The 19,994-nt window shown below is 34.5% G+C and overlaps 1 protein-coding gene across 3 annotated transcripts in view; it reads left to right on the top strand.

Annotated features, from left to right (window-relative positions):
* The window catches only part of CEP135 (centrosomal protein 135), a 99,182-nt gene extending 80,422 nt beyond the window's left edge, over nucleotides 1-18,760 (top strand). For 2 of the 3 annotated variants that reach the window (XM_027836642.1, XM_027836643.1), the window contains exons 24-27: nucleotides 4,682-4,884; nucleotides 8,764-8,868; nucleotides 11,339-11,503; nucleotides 17,696-18,760. In XM_027836642.1, the coding sequence (XP_027692443.1) occupies nucleotides 4,682-4,884; nucleotides 8,764-8,868; nucleotides 11,339-11,492 (462 nt within the window). In that variant the 3' untranslated portion in view covers nucleotides 11,493-11,503; nucleotides 17,696-18,760. The remainder of the gene's footprint in view (nucleotides 1-4,681; nucleotides 4,885-8,763; nucleotides 8,869-11,338; nucleotides 11,504-17,695) is intronic. The other variant, XM_027836644.1, reaches the window with a different exon arrangement.
* Nucleotides 18,761-19,994: the final 1,234 nt, after the last annotated feature.

A 19,994-nucleotide genomic window follows, 5' to 3' on the forward strand; every position in this document is an offset into this window, starting at 1 on the left:
GTGGACTTATTTTATAACCTGCTACTTTGCTAAAATTATTTTTTCAGTCAAGTTTTTAGTTGAATCTCTAGATTTTCCAGGTATATCATCATATTTTCTGCATAGAGAGATAGTTTTATTACCTCATTGTCCATTCTGATTCCTTTGATTTCTTTTTCTTTTATTGCTATTGCTAGCATTTCTAATACGATATTGAATAATATTGGTGATAATGAACATCCTTGATTCATTCCTATTGGGAAGGTTTCTAGCTTATCTCTATTACAAATAATTCTTGCTGATGGTTTTAGGTAGATGCTTCTTATCATTTAAAGGAAAAATCCATTTATGCCTACGCTTTTGAGTGTTTTTAATAGGAATGAGCATTGTATTTTTTCACTCACATTGATAAGTTAATGGGGCTATTGATATATTGAAAACAATTAACTTAGATGTTGAGGTACGAATTGTTGCACTGATTTGCTAGATCAATAAAAAGGTAGTGTTTACATTTAGGATTTCCATCCAAATTTCACATTTGGATTTTAAGCACCTTTGATTGTAGGAAAGAAGATTTAGTGACTACCTTAGAATTAGTATATCTCTAAAGGGTTGGAGGTAGTTGGAGCTTAGTAGTCTTCCTTCTTCCCTTTCAGTGTTAACACCTATTCAACAAACACTGATTAAACACCATTTATTCTATCCAAATCCAGCTCGTTTCCATCCTCCGCCCCTTTAGTTCACATTTTCTTCCATAAAGCCTTTCCTAACATCTTCAACCCTTTTTCTTCTTTTTCTCAATATTCCCCATAGCACATATGATTTGTAGTCCATGATATATTAATTATATGTTTTATCATTTTCATTTCTAATTGTGAAACAATCCTGTTGTTGACTGTGGAAGACTTGTAGATGCAATAATAGACCCATCATTATTGTCTTCCAGTATATGTTATAAACCATTTAAGAGCAGGGGCAATAACACCTAGTACAGTGCTGAATGAGTACCTATTAGGTACTTGCTATTTTACACTGCTGTTTGGTAGCTTGATTTGTTGCTGGTTAAATTCAGAGCCAACAGACCAGAAGAAATAGGTTCCAGAAACAAAATGGAAGGTCAGGCTAAGAATAAATACTTTACCCTGAGCCTAGCCAGTAGTAAGCAGTAGTGTTAGCTTTGTCTCTGAGTGAGGGAAGACATTTACAGAAGTGTTCCCTAATATAAGAGTTTGATTACAGTGACACTGATACTGTTTTCTAGATCGCTGTTTTAGCTGTTGCATTGTTTGATGTAATCAAAGTCCTGTTTTTGTTTTGTTTTTCAAATGATAAAACATCGTTAAAGGATTATTCGGTGAAAGAACTTTCTTAATTTTCCCTTCAAAATGGGGTGGGAAGAGAGCTATAAAAGGGAAAAAAATTGCATGAGTAAATGCAGTATATGTTGTCTCTGGAATTAACTTTTATGCTCCTTGAGGATATAAACTGATTTTGACTCCCTGGTCAACCACTCTTATTTTCTAAGCCAGTATTATGATCATAGTAATTACTTTATAATTGTTGGCTGATATGCTTTTTATTAAATGTTTTCTTTTTTTCCCCTGTTCGTCCCCTCCCTTTACAGCTGAGAACCTTGCTTCATAGCTCACCAAGCCATTCTCCCTTCCTCTTCTTCTCAAATCACTCAACTATCTTCCCCTATAATCTCTTCCTTTATTGAAATCTCAGATGAAAAGGTGACCTTTCACATGATTCATCTGTCTACATACACCCTTGATCCCATCCTTACCATCTTCTGTAACAAATTATTCTCACAACATCCTCACTCTTTCTGTAATTTTAAATCTCTCATTTTCTAGTAGGCCTTTCCTTGCTGCCTACAAACATGCCCTTTTCTCCTTTAAAAAACTCTCATTCAATCCCTGATAGCTAACATCTTACCTCTTTTCCCCTCCTCAGCACATATCTTGAGAAAGCTATCTATGCCCTTTGCGTCTACTTTCTCCATTTCTGAACTTCCAGCAGCCTGGCCTCTGACCTCGTCACGCAGCTGAAATGCCATCCCCAGAGTCCGTAGTGATATCTTAGTTGCCCTGTCTAATAGCCTTTTTTCAGCCCTCATTTTTTCTTGATCTCTCTGCAGACTTTGTTGCTCACCCTCTTCTGGTTTTTGTGACTCTGTTATCTCCTTGTTCTCCTACTTGTCTGACCTCTCCTGAGCCTTCATTACTGGATCTTTATATCATATCCATTAATCATAGGGGTCTACCAAGGTTTTGTCCTGTACCCTTTTCTCCTATATTATCTCACTTGGTGATCTCATGAGTTTCCTCTGTTTCAGTTATCATCTGTAAGCAGATGATTCCCAGGTCTATATATCCATCCCTAACATGTTGCCTGGTACCTAATCTCTCATCACCAGTTATCGTTTAGACATCTCAAATTAAATGTCCAGAGGGCATCTCAAACTCAATATATCTAAAACAGAATTCATTTTCTTTCCTGTCAATTCCTCTCCTCTTCACAACTTTCATTTTACTATCAAAGATATCACCATCCTCCCATTCAGCCTATGATAATGTCAATATAATTTTCAAGTCCTCACCCTACATATCCGGTCTGTTTGTCAAATCTTGTCATTTCTTCCTTCAAAACATTTCTCATATATGCCTCCCTTTCTCCATTCACGTAGCTACCACACTGATACAGAAAAGCCTTCCAACTGGTCCTCCTACCTCAAGTCTTTGTCCACTCCAGTTAACTATCAAGGTGATTATTCCAGGTTTAGTTACTCCCCTCTTCTCCATAGTCCACCCCTCCCCACTCTCAATAAATTCCAGTGGGTTTCCTTTACTTCAGGATCAAGTATAAAATCTTCGGTTTCACATTTAAAAGCTCTTCACAACCTGGACCCTTCTTTCCTACCTTTGTAGTCTCCTTACACTCTCTTCCCTTGTCACATACTGTGATCCTAACTCTGAGTTTGTACTGGCTGTCTTTAGTGCCTAGAATGTTCCTCTTTTCCACTGGCTCCTAGTTTGCCTAGCTTTATTCAAGTCGCAGCTCAAATTGTACTTTCTGTAGGCCTTTTATTCCTGTTTCTAACCCTTTTCCTATAAGATTACCTTTCTTTTACACTTTATCTACATATCTTTTATATGTATCTTTTATATACATAGTTATTTACATGTTGTCTCCCCTGTTCCAATATGAAGTCCTTGAGGTCAGGGATTATGTTTTTGCCTTTCTTTGTATCTCTAATGTTTAACACAGCACAAGTGCTTGATGACTTAACTGAATGTTCTTTTTATAAGCGTGATTATATTTGTTTTATATAAATTAAAATGTAGTTTTATTAATATTTACAAATATCTTGAGATTTGGGACCAAGAAGAATGGAATGTGGTCTCTTTTATTTAAATAACACCATAATTGTTTACTTCGTAGCAAAAACCAAAAAGCAAATCACTTTAGTGCTACCATTTCCATTAAAGTTGTCTTTTAGGTCTTTATTATGTGATATGTATATAATAATTCACAAAACTTTATCATAATTTATATTATAAAACCTGTTTGATAATAATGGACTTTATTTTTAGTGTATATATTGTTTTAAACTTCTTTACACGTTGAATTTATTTCCCCTTGATATCAGTCTCTGATTTTTACCTTCCTGTTCTGTGAAATATTTTTATCATTTTATTCTTGCTACATAAAATTAAAAACATTTTATAAAGACATATTTTGAAGATTATATAATTTTCTTATATATTCATTGTACCATATTTTGAATGCAGTTCTTATTTGATTTAATTTTTTTTCAATTGATAAGCTTTTGTTTTCTCTCCTTTTGAAAAAAGAAAAACAAAACCCTTGTAACATATTGATGTTCAAGCAAAACAAATTCCCTCATTAGCCAAATCCAAAAATGTTTATCTAATTCTGTATTTTGAGTCCGTTACCTCTCTTTTAGGAGTTGAGTTACATTGTTTCTCATCAGTCCTCAGCCAGGAAGGAAGCTTTTGTTAAGCACTTTACTATGTGCCAGGCACAAATACAAGGAAAAGAAAAATAATTCCTGTCTTCAAGGAGCTTATGTTCTAATGAAGGAAATCAACAAACAAAAAACAGAGCTGAAAATTGTTGGGAGGGTAGGGAAGTATTTAGCCAGAGGCATAATTTTGAAGCCCCAAAAGGGCAAGAAGAGGACCAGGAATGAAGTGCAGGCAAGGCTGGCCTGGACTCCTTCACCAGATGGAGGCTCCAGGAGAAACTCACCAATGGGAGAAGGGGGATAGGTCTTGTAGTTGGATATTCAGTGATAAGCAGAACCAGGAGTGGGTAGGATATTCCCAGGCAAAGAGGCCTCAGGCACTGAGGGAAGTTCCAGAATGAGAATAATAGAGGACATGATTTTGATGTCCAGAATGTCAGTGACAGGGATGGAAAGGAAATAAAAGTAAGTTGGTAAATGTGTATTAAGTGAAAAGGAATCATGGTTAGTCAGTGCATTGATCATATCACTGAACCATATTTTTTAAATATCTTTATAGTTCAAAAAATCTTTAGCTATTGCCTAGAACAAAACATTTGAAGGAATTCTGAGTATACATACGTTGAAAATGTTTCAGTTTAAAAGTCTCAGTTTATGACTGGCAAATATACTATTACTCTAAATATGTGGTTTTTTTTTTCTTTATAGGCCTTGGAAGAAGTAGAAACTGCAAAAACAGAAGCAGAGCTGTTAAAAAAGCAATTGTCAAGTGAGAGAATTACAATTGACAACCTTGAAACATTGTTGGCTACCAATAGAGACAAAGAATTTCACTCTCATATAACTTCGCATGAGAAAGATTCAGAAATTCTTCAACTTAAAGACATGTTAACCCTTTCTCAGAGCAAGCTGTAAGTTTCCTAAAATAAGCAGTATATTGACAGTTGCTTGTTGAAGATCATTTATAATTTTTATAAAATTAGCATACATGTACACAATAAACATACATGAAATACTTTGTAAGTTTTCTACAATCTCTCTGATCACAGAGAATATTTTTGGGTAATAATTTGTAGAAACATTTTTAAGTTTGCCTTTAGACTAAGAACTTAAAAGTTCTCTTCCTGATCATTTGTGAGTTTCCTTTCTTCTTTCTTTACCTCTTCCATTGTTCATACATCTCTGAATATTAAATACCTATCTGCACAACCAAAGATTGTATCTTAAGAACAAGACATGAATGTGAAAATTACATTCAGACAAGTATCAACCTAATAGTCTCTAAAAAAAAATGAAGATTCTTTAGACAATTCCTGTTATTCCTCTACTTGGGAATTGTTTTTCATTGTGTTCTCAGAATTTTATTCCTAACAACTTCCTGTGTTTTCTGGGCTGACTACCCCCATTAATTTTCATCCATGAATTCCTACTTATTTTTCCTCTAAACTACCATAAATCAACCATTCCAAAATCTAGCGTTTAATGTTAGACTTTTTTCATCTGTAATGCAGATAGAGAAAAATCACTCTTTCCTCTCCCTCCAATAAAGTTCTTGTCATTTCCACCCCAGCAACTAGTTCTTCCCTTTTAAATTTTCCCTTGTTGGTTCCTCTACCTTCTGAAGGTTGAAATTTTCATTAAATAAGTTTCAGGAAACTTGAGCTGTACTTTTTTTGGGGGGGGGGTTGCAGAGAGCATCATAGCAGATATCTGGATAATTGAGGTCCTCATCACTACTCTATCCTAGACTTGGAATCTGTTTGTTGAATTCTTCTGTTCCTTTTTTTCCTCTCCAGGTACTCCAATGAAAAAACTGCTTGTTTTTGCCTCCATTGATCTTCACTCAATTGTTCACAATCGTGCTTCCCTACCCTGGTTCTTAGGTTCCCATGCATGAGTATATAATTTTAATATACCATGCTACTCTATTTTTTTCTCTACTTTTTATCTATCTTGTTTATTTTGAATAAAATATATCCATCCAGAACCATATTCTAGTCAAAGGCCTATCCCAGCAAGTCTCAATGAAACTCATTAGGTTAAATTTGCAGCCTTGCTTCAAGACCTCTAGTTCTTATTTTTTTGTTGCCTGTACTGTTTTATGTTTATATATAGATATTTGAAGCCTTGAGTTTTGTTACTGACTCTCTTCTTGGATTTTTGTCTCCTCAACTCTGAGTGTCTTAAATGCTACTCTCCTCACATTGTAGCTCTTCTATGGTGTATAGTTTGATGGATTTGGCAGGCAGTTTTCTCTCTCTTTCCTTTTGAGTTCAAAGCCTCTTCGATTAGATTTGCAAGATGTCAGGCAAATACTTTCTTTTTATCTCCTGGCTAGATTTATTTCATCCCTGACCAGAAGCTGACCATAGTCCAAACCATAGTCCAGAATTTTAAATCCTGTTCTCATATACCATCTTCTAAACTAGTTTTATACTACCTAGTTTTTCTTTTCTCTGTATTCTTTGCCTTCTGTTTCTTACCCCAAACTTCATAAAATTTGGCAGAGATTCTATCTGGCAGTATCATTTGCTGCCCACAGGAATATTCAGAAGTGGGTAGTCATCTTGTGTTTTGACAATTTGAGGAAGATTCTCTGCTATATCTTGTATACGTGCCCTAGTAAGACAACAGTTCTCTTTACTGTATCAAGTTGTTACATCTCTCATTTTGCCTCATCAGAGAGTCAGCAGCCACCACTATACTTCCATTCTTCATCTACCCCTTACTGGCTGATTGATCTCTTTTAGCAGCCATGGGTCTACTTGTCTATTCCTTGCAGGCTTAGCAGCTGTTTCCTCCTTGGAATATCCAGTTCTACCCTCTTTAGAAAGAACTTAAATTGGCTTTCTATCTTCAAATATTTAATATATTTCTCTGTGAAACATTTTGCCATTCCAACTTCCTAACGTAGATAAGTTTTACACTCTGCCTCTTGCGATCCTTTTTTCTTATTTCTTTTCGTATTGAAACTCCTCCTTATGCTTTTCCCTTCTTAGACATGCTTCATTGCACCACAATTTATTCAGTCATTATTGTAGTGTAGTGGAAATTGTGCTGTGGTGGATGGAGTGCTGGACCAGGAGTCTGCTATGGATTTAAACTATTCCTGCGTTATCATGGAGAAGTCATTTAACCTCTGAGCCACAGTTTCCGCAACTATAAAATGAAGATGATGATAATATCTATAGTAGCTATTTCATATCTCTTTTAGTTTACATAAGATAATTTATGTAAAGCACTTTACAAACTTTTAAAAGCTATATAAAAATTGGTTATTGTTATTCTTATCATGAACATTGGAATGATGGTCAGGAGACCTTTGTTCCAATCCTGACTCACTACTAATTCATTTTGTGACTATGTGCAGGTCACTTCCTTTCTCTGGGCCTTAGTTTCTTCATCTTTCAAATTGTGGTTAAACCAGATTATCTCTTAAGTTTATTCACCTCTAAAGTTCTATAATTCAATGAATATTCAATTTGTGGATGATTTCAAGCTCTTTTAATAACATCATTAGGCTTAGTCCTAGTAGTCTGTAGATATAATGTTGCCTGATTGTGATCTGGTTTTTATCTTAAAACTCTTTAGTTATACTCTACTACTATTTTACCATTGAAAATTTTGACTTTTTATGCTATTATTATTTTTCAAAAATTGCTTACAAATAGCACACAATTGAACCCTCCCTTGTTAAAAAAGAAGAAGGTAGGGAAAACAACTACATCTGATAGTGTATGAAGTATGCCACACCTAAAGATTTATTACACCTTTCTACTTATATATCCAACCTAGAAGGACCCGGGCAAAAATGACATATCTGTTCATCAATCTATCTATATGATATGGATAGATAAATCATCTGTGCCCATGTATGTGTATATATGTATATATATGTTACATGTTATATAGCTTTTATGCATGTATAGATTTATGATATGTATATGTGCATGTATATATCTGTTTCCAGTTTTTTTTGCTACTATAAAGAGTGCTACTACAAATATTTAATTCTCTGTTGAAACTCTTTCTGTCTGTGTTTGAACTAAGGCATATATCCAGTGGCAGGATGACAAGTTAAAGGGTATGAACAGTTTAATGACTTTTCTTGTGCAATTCCAAATAGTTTTCCAAAACAGTTGGGCCATTTCATAACTCCACCAGTAGTATATTATGTATCTTTCCACAGCACCTTCAACATTGACAGTTTCCATCTTTTATCATCTTTGCTTATTTGGTTTTCTTGTCTTGTTGCCTTATAACGACAGTGGTAGATCATTGGTATTTAAAAGATGATCCTTTACTTTTATGGGTAACTTGAGACCAGTAAAGGAGCTTTACATTCCAGCCCACTTTTCTCTTCCTGTTCAAACCTAGACCCAAACTCATTTTTGTGTCACAGATTGTTGGATTTGCTGTATTCTTTCAATCCAAGTGAATGTTGAATCTGGCCTATAGACATTTTTTATCCACTTAGTCTTTTCTGTGTGGATAGTCAAGCCAAACTCCTGAGTGATTACACATCTGTTGTGGATGTAAAGTGAAACCTCAGAGTTGTTCTGATTTGCATTTCTCTTATTTGTAATTTGCAGCATGTTTTCTGATAGTTTACTGATAATTTGAAATTTTTTTTTGCAAACTCTTTACTTATATTTTTTGAACAGTTACTTGTGAGGTCTTCCTATATCTGTATATAGGCCTTTCATATCCCTTCTCAAAATTCCATGTTTCTTGAAAAGATACAAAATAAAGTATTTTCACTTTTTTTATGTGATTGCAATTTTTTTTAGATCCAGTCACATACATGAGACTAATGTACTTCGAGCTAAAATCACACAATTGCAATCAGACAATGAGATTTTAAAAAGGCAGCTTACAACTGAGCAATTTGAACGGTAAGGAAAAGTTTGTAGTATAAATCAGTTTACTCTAATTTTTTAAAGTTGCAGACAAGTGACAGTGCTATATTAACAGATGATTAGGCTATATGAGTAATAACTACTAATACTGAGGCATAAATAGAGTTTTGTATTATAACCACCTGAAACTTAGAGCAAGGTTAATCTTTTCTACTTAAGTAAAATTTATTGTACTGTATCACAGGCTTAGTGACAAGCAGGTCATAGAAATGCCTATAATTAGTATTACTTTTATACAATTTGACCTATTTTTAAAAATTTCTACCACTTTTGTGTTTGTTTCTTTTTCAGATACTATCTGTAATTTAATAATCATAGTCGATCCTCCATAAAGTCCTATTCTGATGCTGAAGTGGCCTTGGGTCGTTAAAGGCTATACAAATATAGTATAAACTCACACAGATTCTACCTTACTCGAAAGGCTGGTCCTGGAGAAAGAATATATTTCCTTTCCATTGATCAGCATAACTAAGTACAGAGAGACCTATCATGAAAGGGCTGGCCACTTGATGATGGATTCTTTGTTAGTGACAGCCTGTTAAGCAAATTACAATATAAAATGCTCTTCAGTCCAAACAATGCCGGTCCACCTCTGCAGTAACAGTGGTAGAGTGGTGGAAAAGGATGCAGAGCATTTTAAGGATCACAGGTTTTAGATTGTCTGTAAGCATTAAATGAATTGTTAATACTCTCAATATAAGCTCCTTGTCAACTGACCAGTGAGTTGATCTGCTACCAGAGGAACTGAATCATGTCAGTCTTGATGTTATCCCATAAATCCATGACAAGAAAAATAAAAGACAGGCCAGTCACTTAGCAAAAGTAAGGAAGAGTCCATGGCTATCAGCATGTACCATTTGTATTCACACAATGTCAAGAGAATTTGAGGAGACCCTCCAGCATGTTCTGTCCCCTCCCCTCACCATAGGGAATTTATGGGAGGACAGGGTTGAGAATCACACAGGACAGTCAGGCATGATATTAAATATTTCTTAATTACATGTAAAAAATTTTATTTAACATTTCTTTTTTTAAATTTTGAGTTTTTATGCCTAAAGGACAAACTATGCATACCTTTTGATCCAGCAATACCAGTACTAGGTCTGTATCCCAAAGAGATCATAAAAAAGGGAAAAGGACCTATGTGTACAAACATTATCTATAGCGGTTCTTTTTATTGTGGCAAAGAATTGGAAATTGAGGGGATGGACATCAATTGGGGAATGACTGATCAAGTTGTAATATATGAATGTAATGGGATACTATTGTGCTATAAGAAATGACGAGCAGGATGATTTCAGAAAAACCTGGAAAGACTTACGTGAACTGGTACAAAGTGAAGTGAGCAGAACCAGGAGAACATTGTACACGGTAGCAGCAACATCGTGTGATGATCAACTAAGAATAACTTGACTCTTCTCTGCAACATAATGATCTAAGACAGTTTCAAAGAACTCATGATTGAAAATGCTATCCACATCCAGAGAAAAAATTGATGGAGTCTGAATGCAGATCAAAGCTTACTATTTTCATTTTCTTTATCTTTTTTTGTGTTTTTTTTTTCTTTTGGTCTGTTTCTTCTTCTTCTTCTTCTTCTTCTTCTTTTTTGCTTAGGCAGTTGAGGTTAAGTGACTTGCCCAGGGTCATACAGCTAGTAAGTGTCAAGTGTTTGGTCTGAGGCCGGATTTGAACTCAGGTCCTCCTGACTTCAGGGCCGGTGCTCTATCCACTGCGCCACCTAGCTGCCCCGGTTTGTTTCTTCTTTCACAACATAACTAATATGGAAATATGTTTTACATGATTGAACATATGTAACCTATTTAAAATTCTTACTTTTTAAGGAGGAGAGGGAAGGAGGAAGAAAGTTTGAAACTTAAATTTTTTTTTTAAATGAATATTGAAAGTTGTTTTTACATGTAATGGGGAAAAAAATACTATTTTAAAAAAATAAAATTTTCAATTCTAATTTTTTCCTTCTCCCTCCCCCATCCTTGAGAAGGCAAGCAATTTGACATAGATTATACATGTGAAGTAATGCAAAACAATTTTCCATATTAGCCATGCTGCAGAAGAAAACACAGACCAAAAAAAAAGAAGAAAGTAAATAAGTATGCTTCAATCTGTATTCAGTAACCTACATCAATTGTCAAAATTACCAAAATGAGTACATTGGTTATACCCTTTTCAATTCATTTCACATATTATTTCTAAGAATTATTAGGGGTGGAACAGCATGGATTTATGCTTCTCCCACATATATGAATATAATAGAATTATTTCTCCATTTATCATTGCATGACAGATTTGACTAATCTATGTGGGGTATCTGTTTAATTAAAATCTTTTCTTTTTGTCAATCTCAGTATTAGAATTTAAATTAAAGTGATGATTTTAGTATACATCTCTTGGATTTGACAAATTTTATTATTTATTATATTATTAACAGAGAACGGGCAATCCAGGAGATGCGTCGACATGGTCTTGCTACAACTTTGTGGACCTCTTCTCCATGTAGATCTCCTTCACATAAATCTCCTTCTTGTAGGTCTCCTTCACGTAGGTCTCCTTCACATTCACCTGATCACTCACACCTGAGATAGGTAACAGAAAGGTATGTATTATGTATGTGTATGTATATGATCACTTATATTGTGTGCTTGAAAAGTAATACATGAATTTTCCAAGAAGACTGAAGCTTTTTCCTTTTAGAACACAAACCTTAAAAGCCACTTTTCATTCATTCAACATGTATTAGAGTGTCAGTAATAATAATAAAAACAACCTATAGTTACATTACATTTTACAGTTAAAAAACCACTTTCCTTTATTATCTCATTTAATTCTCACAATAGCCCTGTGAAGTAGAGTTGTACAAGTAATTATATCCTCATTTTATTAATAATAATAGTAAACAGTGTTTAGAGGTTTGCAGATGACCTTCCACAGTTTAGTTTACTTACTCCTCACAACCACCCTGTGAGATTTGGTGCCGTTGTTGGCCCTACTTTGGAGTTGACGAAATGAAGGCTGAAGGAGTAAGTAACTTGGTCAGGGTCCCACGGCTAGTGAGTGTCTGAGGTGGGATTAGAACTTAGGGCCTCCTGAATCCAGGTGCTGTGGACCTTATGGTGTGCCACTAAGCCACCTGTTTTATGTTTCATTTTATGCTTGAATGCAATGATGCTTGAACAAATGAAATAATGTGCCCAAGATGGCATGTAGAGAAGGAACAATAGAAATGAGAGTAGAATCGTAGTCTTCAGACTAAATCTGGTCATCTAATCACAGCACCATACTGCCATTCCATAATAGGCCCTCCGCAGAAATGCAGAGAAATATAATTGATTGCCTCTGTAAACAAGTTCATAGACTTTTAGTATTTAAAATGAAAATTGGAGAGACAACAACATACCTTCATTAAGTGCTTTTATGTGTGCCAAGCACTGTCCTTGGTACTAAATAGTATTTAGTAGTCATGGTCCTTGCCTACAAAAACCTTCTAGTCTAGTAGTGGGATAAGATAACAAGACCAAGAGCTGTAAAACAGAGCTTAATGCAATGAAGACATTAGAGAGTTACAAGACAAAGTGCTCTGTGAGATCTGAAGAGAAGAGTAGCACATGGTGAGGGCATTGGGCGTAGCTTTGTAGAAGAGGTGCAGCTAGCAGGGAGGATAGGAATTTATTACACACGAAAATGTAAATGACAATATGAGACAATTTATGAGATAACCCAAGGCAACGTGACATGAAGGGCCTAATGACTAATGTAAACATTAAGTATTTCCTCAGAGAAAAAGTGAAAAATAATCACTGTAGGCTGGCAAAGTCAGAGAAAACTTTAGGGAATATGCAACTTCATCTGGCTCTTGAAGGATAAATAGAATTTAGATAACCAGGGAGGAGAAGGAGGAGAATGGGTAGAGGTTAGAGACAGGAATGTCCTTGTATTTGCTTTGTATTTTGTATATTGATCCAGTGAGCATTTATTAAGTGTCTTCGTACCATGCACAGTTAGATGTTGGAGGTGCAAATATAGTGAATGAAATGATTCTTATTCTAAAGAACCTTACATTCTTTAAGGGTAAGACAGCAAATACCTGTATATGTATCTTCAGAATAAATATAAAGAGAATAAATAAAAATAAATACAAAGTAGTTAAATGGTAATTTGGCAGGGAGGGTATTAGTAGTTAGGAGAATCAGGAAAGCCTTCATGTAGAAGGTATTTTCTGAGCCTCATTGAAGGAAGAGAGGAATTCTATAAGGTGGACATGAGGCTCATTCCAGGCAGAGGAGAGAGCAAGTGCAAAGGCACATAAGCAAGAGATGGAATGTATTTAAGGTGGATAAATGGATAGAAAAGCATTTATTATTTATTATTTGCTAAGCACTATGTTAAGTGCTGGGAATAGAAAAAGAAAAGCAAGACAGTTCCTGCTTTCCAGGAACTCTGATTAGGGAAGAGAGAAAACATGTCTATTTGGGTTCAGCTACAGAGCTAATAGAAAGGCTTGGTGATTCCCAAGGTATGTAAGTAGGGCAGATGATAAAGCCCGATTGTCCACCATTTTACTGGAAGATTAATAATTGGTGACTTGCTGCTCATCCAAGTAGTATGAGCATCCATGTCCCTGACCGAGGTCTGTTAAGAAAGGGAGTATAGTCCTAAAGACTGAAAGAGAATATGGCTCTGTATTACCACTGGTTGTCATCCAGACTTGGCCTTGAAATCCTCCAGTAATAGGAACCTCCCTACCCAACTAAGGTGTTCATCTCATTTCTGAACAGCTCTTATTGCTAGGAAATTTTTTCCTTAGGTTGATCTGAAATCTACTTCCTTAAGAGTTGATACCAATTCTACACTCCTTGGCCAAACAGAACAAATCTAATCCCTGTTCTCTGTGGTAACTCTTTAAATATTTGGAGATTACATCATGTCCTACCTAAGTCTTCTCAAGGGTAACCACCTCCAATTCTTTCAGTTGCTCCTTTTTTTTTAAACCATCGATTTCAAATCCCTTTGCCATTCTTTGTAATTTTTTTTTTATTTTTTGGTGAGGCAATTGAGATTAAGTGACTTGCCCAGGGTCACACAGCTATTAAGTGTCAAGTGTCTGAGGTTGAATTTGAATTCAGGTCCTCTTGATTCCAAAGCCAGAGCTCTATCCACTTTGCCACCTAACTGCCCCTTCTTTTACCATTCTTAAGTGAATTGCCCAGGCATCTGACACTTACCTAGTACATCATGGACTATCAAATTCCTTGTTCTGGGCATCACGCTAATATTAATTTAGCCTAAGATCATAATAGTTTTTAGCTGCTATATCATAATTGCTACTTATATTGAATTTTTAGTCCATTAAAACCTCTAGGTCTTTTTTCATATGAATTGTTTTCTTGTCACAACTTGTAGTTATGCAGTTGGATCTTTGAACCCATCCTTTGTTTGAAATTCTTGGTATCTACTTGAAATATAGGTCATGTTAGAGTAGCCTTAACATTCCCTGATGACATGGTCTTTGCCACTCCAAGCTTTCATCATCAATCAGTAAGCACTGATTGGCATTACACACAAACACACACATAGCTATATCTGAGAGTATATGCACTTTATTATATAATATATCCTTAGAGGAAAAGATATTGACATCAGGCAAGGGGAGAAAGAAAGGGACTAGGAAAGGCCTCCTAAAGAGGGTAAATATTGAGTTGAGTCTCGAAGGAAACCAGGTATTCAGAGAGGAGGAGGTGAGGAGAGAGAGTCTTCTAAGCATGGGGGACAGCCAAGATGACAGAGTATTGTGTGTAAGGAACAGCAAGTAAGCCATTATGCCCATATTATGGAATATGTTGAGGGGAGTAATATTAAGAAGGCTAGGAATATGGGAAGGAGTCACTTTGTGAATAGCTGTAAGGGCCTGAGGATCTATAATTGGTCTTAGAGGTAGGAGAGAACCACTGAAGTTTATTGAGTGACCTACATTTGATGGTCAGACCTGTATTTCAGGAAAAGTCACTTAGATAGTTAGGTGGAGGATGGATTAGAGGGAAGAGAGATTAGAGGCAGGGAGACCAATTAAGAGACAATGCAATAGTCCAGGTAAGAAGTGATGGCTGGGAGAATAGAAAGAATGAGATCTGTATAAGAGATATTAAAGTAGAAACAATATAATTTTTCCATGATTAGATTACTTGGGATGAAATCAGGGAGTTGAAAATGGCACCATTTTTGATAACCTGAATGACTGGATGGGTGGTGGTACTCTTTTATAGAAATAGGGGACATATGAAAGTGAGGAGGGTTTGGGAAAAGATAATGTTTTAGACATGTCTGCCCACAGGACATTTATTCCAAAATGTCCAATAGTCAGTTGTGATATAGAAATAGCGCTGGATGAAGATTAGGAATGAATATTGAGATCTGGAAGCTATCTGCATAGATAATCATTGAACACACCAGAGCTCATGAACTCATCAAGTGAGGAGGCATAGAGAAAAGAGAGGCCAAAATAGAGCCTTGGATATACCCACTGTAATTGAGAATAATGTGGCTAAAGATCCATCAAAGAAGACTGAGAAGCAGACAAGCAGGAGGAAAGCCACGAAGGAAAGGTGTTGCAAAAGCCCAAAGAGAAATGAGTATCCAGAGCAAAGTAGTTAAAAGTATAAAATGCTGGAGAGAAGTCAAGAAGGATGAGCTTTGAGAGAAGGCCAGTAGATAGGCAGTTACAAAATCATTGATAATTTTGAAAAGAGCCATCTAATTTGAGCAATGAAGTCAGAAACTAGGATGATGAAAGTTTAGAAGAGAGCGAAAACACAGTTGAGGCAAGAAATGTGGGCGGGTAGGTGGCGCAGTGGATAGAACTCCGGCCTTGGAGTCAGAAGGACCTGAGTTCAAATGCGGCCTCAGACACTGGACACTTACTAGCTGGGTGACCCTAGGCAAGTCACTTAACCCCAATTGCCTCACAAAAAAAAAAAAAGAAAGAAAGAAATGTATGTGACTTCCAGAGTATCTAGCTGAAAAGAGGAAAAGAGAGATAGGGTGATAGCCTGTAGGCATGGTAAGATTCTCATCTATTTTCACCAGCTTGTTTTTCCTTATTAATCAGAATCAAATATCAAATATCAGTATCTTTTCATGATTCCTACCCTCTGTATAGTAACTGCCAAGACTTTATCAGCTGGTGGTTTTTTTTTTTTTTAAACAGAGAGCATCCCTCACAGATAGGTGAAATCCCCTGTCTCTACTCTTCCTTCATGCCAGCCTAGTGATATGTCAGTAATTCATTATCCATTTATTTCACCTGGTCTGGCCTGGCATGCTATACTTGACTCCAAATGCTGTATTACCTCTTTTGATCCTTAACAAACTATTCTTGATCATGCTATGCCACCACACCCTCACCCCCTTCCTTGTTTCCTATAAATTGTAGAGTAGCTCTCCTATTTCTTTTGTCATTCTTATTGTGCTCTCTGGTCCCTGATGTAGCAGCTATACCTAAATAATTTTCTCCTTCATCCCCCCTTTCTCATTTAAAGCCCTTTTAATCAAATCAACCATTCTCCAGTAACTAAGGTATTCCTAGGCTTCCTTGAATGCTTTCATTCCTGACTAGAAGCCCTTCGCTCTCCATGGTTTAGAAAGCCAAATCATAGTGTCCAGTATAATTTCCTAAGCCAGTAGTTTCCTAAATCTACTTTTTTTCTGATGTCCTTCACTTCAGATTGCATTGGGATAAAAACCACCTCTGTGTCCCCAGATTCTTCATTTTACTGTCCAGAATTTTGTAATCCCTAGAGAGGCTTTTCAAGATCCAGGGAATAAAAGTAAGAAGAGATGGAGAAAGACAAAAATGAGTGGCAGGTGCCACCTCTACATTGGAAGCAAAGCTCTAACAATTTTGTGTTATTGTTTCATATAGGATAAATATACATGTTTTACATGATGTATTTGATGTAAAGTACTTAATGTGTGATATCTGAGGATCTACTTTTCTTATAATAGTTTACTGTTCTAGCTTGGAATAGTTGTTAGAGTGTCTGATTCAGCTTCTTATTGTCCATGTAATCACAATCAAGGCTCTTGGAGCATCAGTTTCCTCCTCTCTCAAAAGGAGAGAATAATACCTGCCCTAGTGCTGTATATGGTGTTTGTGAGGATCGTGTGAGATACTGTAGGTAATAATACTTTGAAAACTTTAAAACATACAAATCTAAGGTCATCTATTAGTGTCTGTTATAAAAGGATTTGATATTTATAAAGATGATTTATAAAAATCACCCTAAAGCCTAAATGATCCTAAAATACCTTTTGAATATAGGACTAAAATTATGTCCCATCTATTTTTAATATTGATTTTATTGTGTTTTAACTTTTTAAAATTGATGATTCATATATGTGTGTACATAAAGTAACTGCCAGGCAAAATGTTTAATTACACAAACATTTAATTTGAAGACTATGTTTATTGGAATAAACATAATAAGTTTTTTGTACTTCGTCTTTAACAAATTTTCTGAGTCAGCATGCCATACATGTATCATACCCATCATGTGTACATATATAGTCATACGTGTACTACAAATAAAACTTGGAATAAATTTTAAAAGTTTAAAAACAGCCTCATATAGGATATCCCATAACATTTTTAAAAGCTCAGAGACATTAAAATGTAAATTCTGTAGCTCCAGTCATATAATTTTATCTGCAACTGAGATTTGATTCAATTAAGAAATTTCTGACTTTCATTTCTTCCTCCAATATGGTGAATAACTGCAAAATTTTTCCCCAACAGAGTTGTTGTCTTCAAAAACTAGGCCATGTGGATCTTTTAAGACAGAGCAGGAAATATTAACTGGCTTTGAAGTACTTATTCCTGAAAATCATGAAGGTTAACATGGATTCTACCTCTGTCAAGATTTCTTTGAATCAGTGAATATTTATGTGGAGAGATACTTTTTTTTAATGTGCTTGTATACATTTTAATTGGTATGATATAGACAGAATATGTACTGGTTTTAATAATTGATAGGACAGCTATGTTGTTTTCACTGTTTTTAAATCAAATAACTCCCCAAAGTTTATTTATACTGTTAACTAATATGTAAGAATATGCATATTTTGCTTTGATTACCTATATTTTTATAAATACTCTAATATAAATATGTATACATATAATGTTTTTTTCAAGTGTGTTTGCATTTTTCATATCTGTGTTTATAATTCACAAATTCTACACTTTTGTGAAGAGTGGTCAACCTTGATGCTTTACCATCACCCTTAATTTTTTTCTTCAAATGTAAAATGAACAATTCACAGGTTTTTACTATCTATCACTGGAATGGGGTGGTGATTGGATTTATTCAGGTCTTACGTAATAACAAGAATCTATGTGAAGTAATAACGCGTTATTTTAAAATCTTTTTGTATTATCGACAAGAAATATTGTGATAAAGGTGTATATTTATGTATTATTTATAGTATTATAACATTTTATACTATCACATGAACATTTTTTCACAATGCAGATTTTTCCAAAATGAATCTAAAAGACTTTCTTCTAAATGAGCTTTCATATAAAGGAAAGATCTAGAAAATTTTCCAAATGAAATTCTTAAATTTAATAAACTGGAAATCTTTAAGATTTAAAAACTCTACAAGGTAAATATAGTCAAGTAGTTTAAAATTCCAGCATACTTCTAGCAGGGCTTATCATTTTTTCTTCTGAGGTTGTATATTACAATTTATTTAATGTTATCAAGTTATGCTTTCAAAGAATTTAGGCATGTGCAAGTAGTAACAAAAGGAATTTTTAAAAATACTTCAGTTACTATAATAATAAAAAAAAGTTATACACATTGAAAAAAGCAGATACTTAAATTTTGTTACAATAAAATAGTAAAAACTAATATAGAAAAATAATAGAAGAGCTTAACCAATTATTTGGATATATTCTTCTTCCCACTATAGTTTAATAAATAAATTCTTGTTTTGTAGTGTTTTTTTATTTTTAAAAAAACCTAATATTATGCTTTAAATGTTCCATATCTGACCTTTGTAATAGCTCAAAACTGATATATGCATATGTGGTATGGCTTATTTTTTCACCTTATTTAATATAGGAGTTGTTTATATGCCATTTCACTAATGTGAATTCTTGGATTGTTGCAAAATACAAGCAAGAGAAATGGTACTGTTCCCAGTGTTACAGGCAGAACATTTAAATAAGTAATTGTACATAGAATAAGAGAAATAATGTCTACCCCTCAGTGTAACAATAAGAAATTTTTGTTAGCTATTTTATTTTGTATATCTTCAATTATAATTCTTATTTGTTTTATATTTTAACTATAATTTTTATTTTCATAACTATGATGTCATAAATGGAAAAAGCGGTACTATTTTATCTTTTAAAATACAGTGTATTCTGATCCTAAATATTTATTTAAAATCATGTAATTTGTTGCAGATATTTGAAAAAAGATAAAGTGTCTTTGCTCATTTCATTTTATTTGAAACATATATTTATGAGTTTGATATCATTTATAATATTCTTACTGAAATACAACAGGTTCTGTTCTAACAGATCTGTTAAAATATGAATAGGCCACCAAGTCAGATACACTAAATTGGTTCTGTAACATTTGTAAATGATCAAATAGCAAATGTAAGACTACTTTGCCAGATTTTTGTTTTGTTTGCTTGTTTTGTCAAAGCCATTTAAAAACATACAAATAAGTGGTAACTAAGCACATTAGTTCATTATCATAGTTTTGTAGTGTAAAATAAGAAATAATGTTCATTAATGTGATTAATTTTTGATATTTTGTACCTGTTTAGAATGAAGAGACAAGAGACTGTATGATAGCAAGTGAAAAGTAGATTATAGGAATTGTGGTCTCAGATGTAAAGTTGGAAAAATATATCCTAGAGGTAGATAAAGAGTAACAAAAAAAAATAGGTTGCTAATAAAATACTTGTTTAAAGGAGGTAAAGATTAGAATATATTGTCCAGGTTTGGTCCTTTGTAAGGCAATGTAATGGGGATTTTAAGCAAAGAGTAGAGTTTAATTTCTACCAGAGAAGAATGTCGG

The sequence above is a fragment of the Vombatus ursinus genome, unplaced genomic scaffold (assembly GCF_900497805.2).
Source record: "Vombatus ursinus unplaced genomic scaffold, bare-nosed wombat genome assembly UNPS02014818.1, whole genome shotgun sequence".
Classification (NCBI taxonomy): domain Eukaryota; kingdom Metazoa; phylum Chordata; class Mammalia; order Diprotodontia; family Vombatidae; genus Vombatus; species Vombatus ursinus.